Below are 12,802 nucleotides of genomic sequence, written 5' to 3' on the forward strand. Positions count from 1 at the left end.
CTTTAAAACATTTACTTTTTGATTTGGTCTTCTAAACTGGACTCTATGTCCAGGATGAATTTTCAATGGCGGTTGTGGAATTTGTATTATCTGTATTAGGAGCAGGAACTATTTGAAATTTGAATGCTATTATTATCTATTGATAAACTGGTCGTGTATAGGTTGTTTGGCCACTTACCAGTGACTCTTTTCTACGTAGTTATTGATGTTTTTCTTCTATTAGTGTGTTGTCTGTTTTTAAATCCTCAGCCTGTAATTCTACGAAGACCAGCACCCCTGATTTGCAGTTGAATGATATCAAAAATGTTTTAGATCCTAAAACAAATAGTTAAACCATCCCGTGAGAAGATTATTTAACAAACAAACAAAATCCATGAGACGTATTTATTTTCAATTTTTTTAACAATCAACCAAGTTATCACATAGAAATTATTATTAAATGGTGGTGGAAGTATTTCCCCACATGGACAAATCTAAGGCCATCAATCTCCTACTCAAACAGAATTAATCACTGTTGCAACTCAGAATTGAACTTCAATTTCTTGACTTGTGATTTTGTTTGAGACAACATAATGAGACTTGTATTTATTTTCAATCTTTGAACAATCGACCAAGTTATCACATATAAACTATTAAATGGTGGGTGAAAATATTTCCCCACATGGACAAATCTAAGGCCATCAATCTCCTAGTCAAACAGAATTAATCACTGTTACAATTCAGAATTGAACTTCAATTTCTTGACTTGTGATTTTGTTTGAGACAACATAAGTTGGAATAACGAGAGTTAGTAAACAATTCGTACTTTCATAAGAATGTTCTACTTGCTTCATATTCACAAGGCAGCTTGTTGGGTTCTTGCTTGTATATGCTCCAAATCTTCCACAGCCTCTCACTTTCATCTTAATTGAAGACTTACTGTCTTCATCAATACACTCCATGCTCTCAACAGCACCTCCAGCATTATACATATCAATGAGTCCCAAAGGTGCAAAACAAACATTACTCTTATAATGCTGCAAACATTTACACAAATAAATACAATTTAGCATTCAGATTTTCACTGTTCATTAAAGTGGATTTTTGGAGAGTACAGAGAAAATTTTGGAACAGTAGTTTACATCCACCTTTGTAAACGACATTTTGGATCCTAGAGTATGATCGATCATGAATGTGATCCAAAATGTCAATGTAAAAATCCATTAATTCTACTTTGAAAAATCCAAACAAATACAACATTTTTTCTATTCATTATAGCTCCATATCGTATAGAATTAAAGGCACTGCAGAAATGAAGGAAAAGCTAGAAAGTCAGTCAAACTGACCATTATGGGACTAACTGTATAAACTTCATATCCCAGAGTCTTAAGCGAGACCATCAAAGATCCTTTTTTTGAGAGTTTTGTGAGGTTTCCTGTAAAAAGAGAGCAAAAACAAAATCAGCCACCCATTTTTTTTCGCTAGATAATAGAAAATGAAAAGTGAGCTCCATTTTTTGGATGTTGATTTTGGCCCATAGTGTATTATAACTGAGGTTTACATCATTTGTACATGTTTCCAAGAGTGCCATTTCTTTACTAGAATTTTGGTTCTAATGATATATGAAGATCTTTTTTTTCAGAGTTTTGTGAGGTTTCCTGTAAAAAGAGAGCAAAAACAAAAGCAGCCACCCGTTTGTTTTTGCTAGATAATAGAAAATGAAAAGTGAGTTCTATTTTTTGGATGTCGATTTTGGCCCCTAGTGTATAATAACTGAGGTTTACGTCGTTTGTACATGTTTCCAAAAGTGCCATTTCTTTACTAGAATTTTGGTTCTAATGATATATGAAGATATGAAGTAAATAGGGACCTCATCCCCATTTATGCATCCAACAACACCACAACTTAACCATCATACTATGCCACTACTAACATTTAGTTGGCTGTTTAACAGTTAATATTTTTATTTTAGAGCTGTTGTAGAATTATAAGATTATTTATAAGAGTTAATATATCTTTTTAAATTTCTTACATATATTTTAGTTTTCTAGAGGATCTCTTGTCCTAAACATATGATATACTATGCCACTACTAACATTTAGTTAGCTGTTTAACAGTTAATATTTTTATTTTAGAGCTGTTGTAGAATTATAAGATTATTTATAAGAGTTAATATATCTTTTTAAATTTCTTACATATATTTTAGTTTTCTAGAGGACCTCTTGTCCTAAACATATGATATCTGAACCAGAGAACATTAGGATGCCTTGAAGCCCCACAAACCATCCAGGAACTTGCACCCCAAAGACTACTTTCAGATTGGCAAGACTTCAAGTGTATGTAGTTCAATATAAACCTTGAATTTGAACTAATCCCTGATTCTATTTTTCAAAGACTTTTGAGTAGGTACTTAAATATCATAGTAAAGAATATTAAATGTTTTGTAATGACAGACCTGTACTATGGGCATACATTGCACAATCCGCATTCCATTCTCCTTCTGCAACACCCTGTAAAGATTCCACATCTAATGGACGGACACACCCTGTAACAAATTCAGGAGGATGGTCATAGGCCTCAATGCATTTATGTTCATCTGACCATCCAGCTCCTTGGCAATTGAACACCCCTACAACTCCTGTGCATGCATTCATGTTCCATATCTTAAGCAAGCTGTAAAACCAGCTCATAAACATATTCAAACAAGTGAGAGATGATCGTAGAAAAATAGCAGAACAATACATAAACTACAGACAAAGTCATGGCTTATACAGTGTAAGTGATATCAAAATCACCTTTTCCTATCCCCTGCGGGATCAACAAAGAGACAATCTCGGGTGGGCCTTCCAGGAAATCTTGCTCGGAGAACTGATCCATCAGGGAGGACGATCTTTTTCAGGACCTTGAAGTCATGATCGTGAGGCCTATCACTGTAAGATTCAAGATGCTTTTTGGTTAACTTCTACTCGGTCCATGAGAACCAATACTATAATAAGCAGTAAGTACAAATTCATGTGCACACAAAGATCAACAGCCCTAATGAACTCTAAAATTCTAAGGTCATAGTTAAAAAGGGTTAAACCTCACAACCTCTTACTCTAAAACAGTGAGCAGTCAGATGGTATAACTTTATACCTGACATATATTCCACAGCCTCCCACAGCCCGTGCCGCAGCATGATATTCTGCTGCAACATGTTTACTCTACAATTCAGATGACAGAATAATTAGGTCAGAAAATGCTTAAGATTGCTTTCTGTTAAACCACAGGGCATTGCTATATAAATTTCATACTTACATGAAACATATCCCAATCAGGCAGCATAACCTCTCCCAAAAGTAGGCTGTTGAAGGCCACAGAAGTAATATGCAGAGTTTGTGATGTTGGATTCCTTGGCATGAAATCCTCTGATGCTCTTACAATAGCAGTCTGCTTGGAACTGCTTAAACACTTCCTCAGAGTTAGAACTTAGAAGTCAGAGTTTTCTAATTAGGTCAGGTAAACAATGTTAATCTGTTAAATATGTATAATTTTATATATCTTCTGAGGTTGGATTATCAGAAAAAAAATGCAGTGAGAAGAAATATAATGAAATGATGGTAAATAGTGCAGAAAAGTCCTCCAAGTTAATTATTTCCATGGATTGAGTTTCATCACTATGATACCTTGAAAAGTAATCTTCTTCTGTCACAGATTATTTTGTATTGCTATCTAAATGGAAATTGCCAGCTGAGATTTGCTCCTTTAAAGAAAGGCAGTATATAAAGTTTTATATTATTATATATTTTGCCTTTCAACATTGAGGATTTAAACTTGGCTATACTTCATGGAGAATTTCATACAAACGAAAATATGCTGGGAAGAATTGAGTAGAATAAAACTCAGTGGAACTATCCTGATAAAAATACAATACAAAATTATGATTATATTTTAACTACTGTCTGCGTTGTGTTAAATTTTTGATGAAATATCATGTTCTTTGTGCTCATTCAGGGTTGGTTCTCACCACCTCCGGGCTCAGACTGATCACCATATGGATCGTGCTGATCGGTTATGTCAATTGTGTACTTTGGCAGAGGTTGAGACTGAGATCCACTTCATTTTTTGATGTCCTCTATACTATGAGATCAGAGGGAGATTTTACTGCCTTTTCAGAGATTGTTCTTCTCTCTCGATGTTCTTCAATTACATTGATCAGCAGTGTCTTGCACTTTATCTTCAAGAGGCCACCCATCTTCGAGAGATTACCTTACAGTCTTTTATACCTCAGAGGCGTACTTCAGGCCAGCTCATTACTGCCTTTTTCTTTCCCTTGTCTCCTCCGCGGGGTCTGAAAAGGCCTTCCAGTACTTCTCATTCCAGATCGGTTAGACACTGCACCAGTCTCTCCAGGCAGCGACAGTCCTACAATGGTTCTACACGGAAGTCTATGACTACATATCGTCCAAGGGTTTACCCTTCTATTGCTGACTTCTTTGTGACAAGGTAGGATCCTTAGTCCTTATCTTGTGTCCTTTCTTTTACTGTTTCTGGCTTTTGTTTCTTCTCTGTCACCGTTTAGTGCTTCTGCTTTGGCCGGCTCTTTTGTTTGTATGCTCAGTCCCATAAACCTCTGTTTGGTTTTTCGTGGACATTAATATTATTATCTTATCTTATATTATAAGTGTAGGTCTAGAATATTCTCCGGAAGAGTGGCAAATATTGGAGAAGTTTCTGCAAATTCTTTAGCATTGAGCGTAGCTTTAGGCAGGAAGATGAGAAATCCGATCAACCGTCGTTAATTTTTCTTCAAAGATATTCATCAATAATATAAGCTCCTTTTAAAGAAGCAACTGTGAAAATTTTACAGCCACTAGGTAGGCCTTAGCATAAAAGTATCTGAGCAAAAATAATGTGAGACCAAACAAATCCCATACATTTTCCCTAATTCAAAATCTGACCCCAAAATCAATGGTTTACCTATGCTCTTGCAAAACATTTTAGGGATTTAATCTGCCCTCCAGCAGTCAAAGTTCAAAGCATAAGAGCAAGTTTTGCTTCTGATTTTGAGTTCACATGCTCAGATGAGAATAATTCTGGATCAACAAATCAAAGAAATATGAACAAGAAAACTTAACAATTACTATGTCTCGGAAGCAGAGGTTTCAGTATCTAAAAACACAAAATGTAGGAGACTGTTGAGAAACTACCTACCACATTGCCATTTTAGAATTTTCCGAGTTTTTTAGTCGGGTAGGAAGCAATTCCTCTGAAAACATTAGTCTGTTTCCCTTCATTGAAAAGTTTTTTTGGGGGTAATAGAAATGATTCCTTCATGTACGAAAGAAATGAACCAAAGAGACACATGAACCCAAGGCCTTTTAAGAAGTTAATTCCATGTAAGTTCCCATCCAGACTGTTCAACAACAAAATCAAAAGCCATAAATAGAAAAGCACCGTAGTTGTCTATGGTGTAAGTGAAGAAAGACATACCTGTAAATTGAATCAGTGTTGTGGCTCATACAAGATATGCAAGCATTTTCAGAGAAGTTCCTGGCTATAGAATCTTCCAATGCGTGTTGGAATTTTTGAGTTAGAGATACTCGGCCTCCAAATCCGGCACCAAGGGTTTCAATTAGATTTTGCACATCTACCTTGACACCATCTATTCCTGCTGAAGAAAGATATCTATGCAAATCATCATAAAATTCCCCAATCTTGTCGGGGTTAATGATTCCAATTCCATATTTTTCCATACTGTCCATGGCTACATCATGCAGGTTGCTTAAATTTCCTGGTGATTGTACTGGATACTTTAAGGTTACTTCATATTTCTTTAGATTTGGAGCATATGGAAGAAGACCACCCCAGTAACCTGCCAGGGCATGCCATACATACACATACCTGAAAAAATGGGAAAAAAATGTTGCAAGTTTTCAGTAATTAATAGAAAGTGCTTTTCTATACCAGACTCTTTGAATATGAAGGAACGCAGATTAAGATCATTTACTTGAGGTCGTAGGTTTCTTTGAGATGCTTAACAATACCATGCAAACCATCAACCAATTCTTCAGAACCTTCTTGACCATGTTTCCGGAACTTTTTATTTTCCTTGATATCAACAAGCCTTGTTGCAAACCTGGGATTGCCAAAAAGGTTGTCAGACATTGAAAAGATTTGTTTTATCCCTTGGTATCCAAAACAGAGGCTCCGCCGAATAAAGAAAACATAGAGAAATACTGAAAATACATACATTACGAAGCTGACTTGGATAGCACATACAATTCCTTGCTCTTTTAAATCTAGGCTAGAGTAGAGAGTGCTCTATCTGACTTCTAGTTGTTAATTGAATATTTGATCACTGGTTTAAATAATCAGTTAGAATAACAAAGAATATACTTCAGAAGAATTGTCTAATTTTCTAAGTTTTGATGGAAATATTTCTACCATGTTTGTCTGAATCTTTTTTATGCTTTAAAAGGTCATTCCCTTTTAATATAATATTGTCTTCCTGGCATGACACAGTATTTGTCAGCCAACTCTGCTTATAGTTAGACATTAAAGATTTTCCTTTGAGAACAGATTATGAAACTTACTGGGTGCCCTCAATAAATGGTTGTCCTTCTATTTTGAATTCATTGATTGTTTCTTGCCAGCCATCGTCAATTATAAGGAACCTTGCTGGAGTACCTCCTTCTGCCAAGCTGATCATAATAACCAATGGTGAACACGTGAACTTTTGTTTCAATCTATGGTTATAGACTAAGAACAAAGGACCAAAGTGGTAAGAACTTCAGACTTCAGAGCTATGAGAAGAGAAAATGAATATGCACATTAAGAGCCATAACAGTTCATGATTAAGAATCACCTTTGCAAACCTTGAGATATTCCCTCTGGATTGACATCAGTGTAGAATGCATCCCACGTACACCACCCAAACCAATCAAGGATTCCGGGCATCTGTTGAAGGGAGCCAATATGAAATCAATCTAACAAGATGAAATCCTCAGTTATACCCAAATTTATCAAAGACTTGTCTCTGAGGTATCCGGATAGCTTCCTCTCTTACTACTGTAATTCCTTTCCACAGGTTTAAAGAAATTAGAAATATGATTCCCGTGGCCACTTTTATTCAACAATACCTCAAATCATTGTCTTCCATTAAATGAAACTCTGACAGGTCAGTAAAATATGCATACCTTCTTCCTTTCACATTGAACGAATGTGCCCCTTTGCTTCTGCAGAGCCCTGTCATTCAACAGAAGTTTGATAATAGGTTACGTAGTTATGAGAGAAGAATTGTCAAGAAAATCCTATACGCAAGTGTCGTAAACTAAAATATTTGATTTCATGGGCTTACTTGAAAGAATCGGTTATGAGCTCAAATGGATTCTCCCCTGCATTGACAAACACAGCCTGCAATGCCTGTGTAGTTTGCACAGCAGGGTCTCCTAAGGAGAGCGTATACATTAAGTTGAAGGAATTGATTAGAATCACAAAAGATCAGACGCTAACATCATGAAACAAGTTTAAAAACATGCATTCATTGCATTCTATATATTGGCTCCTATATTTGGTATTTACTATAGTCTCCTCTTATCTTTTGACTCTTCTGCAGTGTTCATATAATAGAATCATTTTCCATTAATGTATAGTATTATAATTGGGGGTAGTTGGAATTAATTCTTCAATAAAAACTCACCGCTTTCTACACATAGTTCTAAATCATTTGCCTCATTACCCTGTAGACTGCTTCTGAAAGAACCCTCCAAGACAGGCAAAAATAGGATATAGAATACATCATCGGAGGTGTAGTCCACATTATTCTGATCCACAGCACACTCTTGTCTGGCCTCTAACAACAACATCTGTGATTCCACAGGTATATTCTTGCCACAGTTCCCCACATGAGGTAGCAACCACCATAACTTGAAGCGGAACAAGCACATCAGCCTATATCCCCTGCAAATCATTAGAAAATCAAAGAAGTCAATTACCTGAAACAGAAAATTGATTTTTGTTGCAGCATCAGGAAATAGTGTTTTGATGAATCAGTTGCTTGTTGAATCAACTTTCATGGCCCTTCTTTGAAAATAGTGCCTCATTAGAATGCATCTCTCATACATTTCAATGATTCTACTATTTCAGGATCAATCCAACTTAATAATGGGGTTCAGATCATAAGTAGATTAGCTTAGTTTGGCAAACAATTCAGTATAAGACAGCTTAAAACTGGAGTTTATATTGTAATGGTTGGCTTAGTTTTGCTATTCCAATAAGGATAACAAAGCTTAACAGTGTTACTAAGAGCCCGTTTGGTGAGCGGAATAGGAATACGTATTCTGGAATACGTATTCCAAAAATTTCGAATTCCTTGTTTGGATGCACCAAAACGGGATTGGAATACGAAGTAAAAATGGAATACGTATTCCATTTTTGGCCCAAAAATGGGGTTTTGCAATTCCACCAAAATAGGTGGTATTGGAATAGGTATTCCTATTCCATTTTTTTTTTTTAGAAAACATAAATTTTCGGGTGCACGAATTCCCATCAAATATTGGCTGAACCAAACAGAGAACAGGAATACGTTCTATTCCAGAATACGTATTCCAGAATATGTATTCCTACTCCACTCACCAAACGGGCCCTAATGGATTTTCTCTCATCCTTAGTTTGCTACCTATTTCAGGATAAGCCAGTTTAATGTTTATAGTTCGATCAAACTAAGATATCTTAGTTTCCTACCTCATTTTGGGATAAAACAGCGAAACGGTGGAGTTTCAATCACACCTAGGCTAACTTGGTTTGCTACCGAGTTCAGAATAAACCAGCTTGACAAGATGGGGTTTAGTGTTGGAGTTAATGTGCCAACGGTAGTCAATAATAATTGTTGCACATGTGGCAAGCCTTGTTGAGTTCCTAGCAACACAACTTTAGTTTAGGATTGAGTCAAAGAGTTTTAGTTTGAATCAAGTTCTTATTGTAGATGTGTTGAATTAGGTATCATAAGTTTCAGTTAGTGTCAAGTTTGTGAGTGTTGTCAATCATGAAGTAGTTTGTTGTCAATCTAATTAGCAGTCATTTAGGAATGTTGTTAAGCTATTGTATAAATTGGCATCTATTATTCAATAAAACAAGCTGAAAGTTCTTTCTTCTCTTTCTTTTTTACTGCTGTTCTATTTTTCCAATATGGTATCAAAGCTATCTTCCTATTTAATTTTGTCTATTAGAAAAGTTGTTAAGAAGATGAGGCCAGGAGAAGAACCACCGAATGATTATGTTTTCATTGAAAAAATTGTTTGATTTTGAAGAGATCAATGCTTTCAAAAAATAGCAAAAGATGTGGTTGAGGCTAGATGTATGCTCGAATAGTTTGAGGTGCTATGGGATCAGAGAAACTATACCTTTCAAAGGATTATGAGGCATTCCATGTGGAGATGGTGTGTCCAATAGTTCAGGGAGATCTGAAAATCTGGAAGCTTGGTATCATACCTTTACAAGGGCTATGAGACATTTCATGTGAAGATGGTTTGTCCAATGGTGTTTCAAAGCTAAATGATAGCTGCATAACTATGAAAAAGTCTTACTCCACTATGACCTATTTTCAAAGTATAATTTCTAGATAATGTTTCCTTTAGTTGTCACATTAAGTGGGGTTGTTGGAGTTAATGTTCCAACAATAGTCAATAATAACTGTTGCACATGTGGCAAGCCTTGTTGAGTTCCTGGCAACACGACTTTAGTTTAGGATTGAGTCAAAGAGTTTTAGTTTGAATCAAGTTCTTATTGTAGATGTGTTGAGTTAGGTGTACATAAGTTTCAGTTAGTGTCAAGTTTATGTGTGTGTTGTCAATCGTGATGTAGTTTGTTGTCAATCTAATTAGCAGTCATTTAAGAATGTTGTTGAATCAAGCTATTGTATAAATTGACATCTATTATTCAATAAAACAAGCTGAAAGTTCTTTCTTCTCTTCTTTTTTACTGCTGTTCTATTTTCCCAATATGGCATCAGAGCTATCTTCCTATTAAATTTTGTCTATTAGAGAAGTTGTTAAGAAGATGAGGGCAGGAGAAGAACCACAAGATGATTATGTTTTCATTGAAAAAATTGTTTGATTTTGAAGTGATCAACGCTTTGAAAAATAGGAAAAGATGTGGTTGAGGCTAGATGTACGCTCGAATAGTTTGAGGTGCTATGGGATCGGAGAAGCTATACCTTTAAGAGGGTTATGAGGCATTCCATGTGGAGATGGTGTGTCCAATAGTTCAGGGAGATCTGAAAGTCTGAAAGCTTGGTATCGTACCTTTACAAGGGCTATGAGACATTTCATGTGAAGATGGTTTATCCAATGGTGTTTCGAAGCTAGATTATAGCTACATAACTATGAGAAAGTCTTACTCCTCTATGACCTATTTTCAAAGTATAATTTCTAGATAATGTTTCCTTTAGTTGTCACATTAACTGGGGTTGTTGGAGTTAATGTTCCAATGGTAGTCAATAATAATTGTTGCACATGTGGCAAGCCTTGTTGAGTTCCTAGCAACACAACTTTAGTTTAGGATTGAGTCAAAGAGTTTTAGTTTGAATCAAGTTCTTATTATAGATGTGTTGACTTAGGTGTGCATTAGTTTCAGTTAGTGTCAAGTTTATGTGTGTGTTGTCAATCATGAAGTAGTTTGTTGTCAATCTAATTAGCAGTCATTTAGGAATGTTGTTGAGACAAGCTATTGTATAAATTGACATCTATTATTCAATAAAACAAGCTGAAAGTTCTTTCTTTTCTTCTTTTTTACTGCTGTTCTATTTTTCCAATATTTAGATTATAACTTATTTTAGATCTACCTTAATTTCATACTCCATTCAGGATTAGCCAATGGATTTCAAATAACAATTACGCCAGGTTAGTTCATTATCTAATATTCAAATGCTCATGGATCTGATAGGGGATTGAAAACCTTTCATAGGCTAGGTGGAGGCATTTCTACCACAGAGCTACTAGCCTCTATAAGTGAATTAGTCCAGACACCGTAAAAATGAAGATACCTAAAAGATGGGTAATAACATTATATAGCGGAGATCCCTAAAATATGGCCTATATATAATCAAAGAGGAAGATGATTACAGAAACCATAGAGAGCTTAAAATTAGAGATTAATCATTAAGGAAAAAGATGTAACCAACAAATTAAAAGAGAAGGATTGGAAAATACTGGAGTTGTCCAAGCTTGAAGACATGGCGACTGCTGGGATGAGAGGATTTTGCTCCGAGGAACACAGAATGTGACGGCTCGTCTTTTGACAGCAATACATTGTGGGGAACTTCCGTGAGCACAACTTTCCCTTGTATAATCAGATTCCCTTCGCTGATTTCAAAGGCCGACCCCATCGTCATGATCTCGAAAAGTAAAATGAATACCCGCAATAACCTGAAAAAAACCCCTCTTAACTATGTAGTTGTTATTTGAGGAGAAAAGAGGACGTATATATAGATGATGGACGGTAGATGAATTTTAGGTCGATATTTTTCAGACAACCACAAGCTGTCTGATACACAGGAAAGTCGTTGCTGAATAGCTGACGTGTTGCCCTTATCCATGGGACACTCGGAAAGTTCCGGATAGAACATCTTTTGCATTTTTCAATTCCTTTATTCATCTTCGTCGAGATTCTGGTCTTCCACAGCAGATTCAGGAATCGTGGAGATCACTATGCAACAAGAATTGACAAAGTAGTTTAAAATTTGGTGACTACGTGATTCCTTGCCGCGGCAATACATTCGTATGGGAAGAAACTTTCATGGGTTTTTATTGAATTAGCAGGTATGCAAGTTTGAATTGTATATTCGTAATATTCAATTAATTAAATTTCTAGAGATCTGAAAGCTTCTGAGTACTGAGTACTCATAGATTTTTAAATAGTTAAAATTGTGTCGCAAAGGACTGAAATACTGACTAGCTTATATATATTTCTATATATATTACCCCGAGAGTAATCGAGGCGCCTATTTTCATTTAATCCCAAGGTTATTTTAATCACAATTGGAATTTATGAAAATGAAAATAGGTGCCTTGAGAACGATTACTCTCGGCGTAATATATATAAAGGTATATATAAGCTAGTGGCAACTGCGGCGCAACAGGGAAAGTATTTTTAAATTTTTTTCTATTTTTTTTAAGGTTAGTGCTAAATTATTTATTTCTTTTTAAATACATTTGTATAAACTTACTATAAAAATGTAATAGTGTAAACTTACTATAAAATTATTCTTGAATATATTTTTTTAAAATTCTATATATGGTGTTTATTTGCATCACTTTAATTCAATTTTATTTTAAACATATTGTTACGTAAAATGTTATATTGAAGAGTAGAGTTATAGTTAGGGTTAGGGTTAGTGCTAGGGTTGGGGCTATTGTTAGGGTTTGAGTTATGGATAGGGTTAGAGTTACGGTTAGGAATAGAGTTACAATTAGAGTCGAGATTAGCATTAGAGTTAGGGCTAGGGTTATTTTTAGGATTACGAATCTTGTTAGGGTTATAGTTAGGGTTAGGTTTAGAATTAGAGTTAGAGTTAATGTTAGGATTAGGATTAGAATTTGGGTTACAAATATAGTTAGGGTTAGAATTAGAGTTAGGGTTAGGGTTAAGAAAAGGGCGAGGGTAAGAATAAGGGTTTAGGTTAAAAATATAGTTATGGTTAGGATTAGAATTAGAGTTAGAGTTAGAGTTATAGTAGGGCCAGGGTTAGGGTTAGGGTTAGGGTTAGGGCTTGAGTAAGGGTTAAGGTTCTAGAGTTATGGTTAGGGAAAAGTTTTTAGCCAAGATTAAAGTTAGGGTTACGGTT

At 35.4% G+C, this 12,802-nt stretch overlaps 1 protein-coding gene across 2 annotated transcripts; it reads right to left on the reverse strand.

Moving 5' to 3' along the window:
• Positions 1–553: 553 nt before the first annotated feature.
• Positions 554–11,904, reverse strand: LOC149533806 (putative galactinol--sucrose galactosyltransferase 2). Of its 2 annotated transcripts, XM_089802956.1 has the most exons (14): positions 11,169–11,904; positions 7,661–7,920; positions 7,319–7,409; positions 7,158–7,206; positions 6,827–6,918; positions 6,555–6,662; positions 5,969–6,097; positions 5,452–5,862; positions 3,277–3,418; positions 3,115–3,182; positions 2,775–2,909; positions 2,435–2,652; positions 1,326–1,414; positions 554–1,016 (listed from the first exon to the last, which is right to left on the reverse strand). In XM_089802956.1, the coding sequence occupies exons 1-14, from the start codon at positions 11,348–11,350 to the stop codon at positions 720–722; spliced, it is 2,271 nt and encodes a 756-aa protein (XP_089659082.1). In that variant the 5' UTR covers positions 11,351–11,904; the 3' UTR covers positions 554–719. The 2 variants fall into 2 exon arrangements, with proteins under 2 accessions (XP_089659082.1, XP_089659083.1); XM_089802957.1 differs by lacking the exons at positions 554–1,016; positions 1,326–1,414 and adding an exon at positions 1,597–1,637 and having other exon boundaries at positions 11,169–11,734.
• Between the last annotated feature and the right edge of the window lie 898 nt (positions 11,905–12,802).

This window comes from Cupressus sempervirens, chromosome 10, assembly GCF_028749045.1.
Source record: "Cupressus sempervirens isolate cs-2001-9-10 chromosome 10, ASM2874904v1, whole genome shotgun sequence".
NCBI lineage: Eukaryota > Viridiplantae > Streptophyta > Pinopsida > Cupressales > Cupressaceae > Cupressus > Cupressus sempervirens.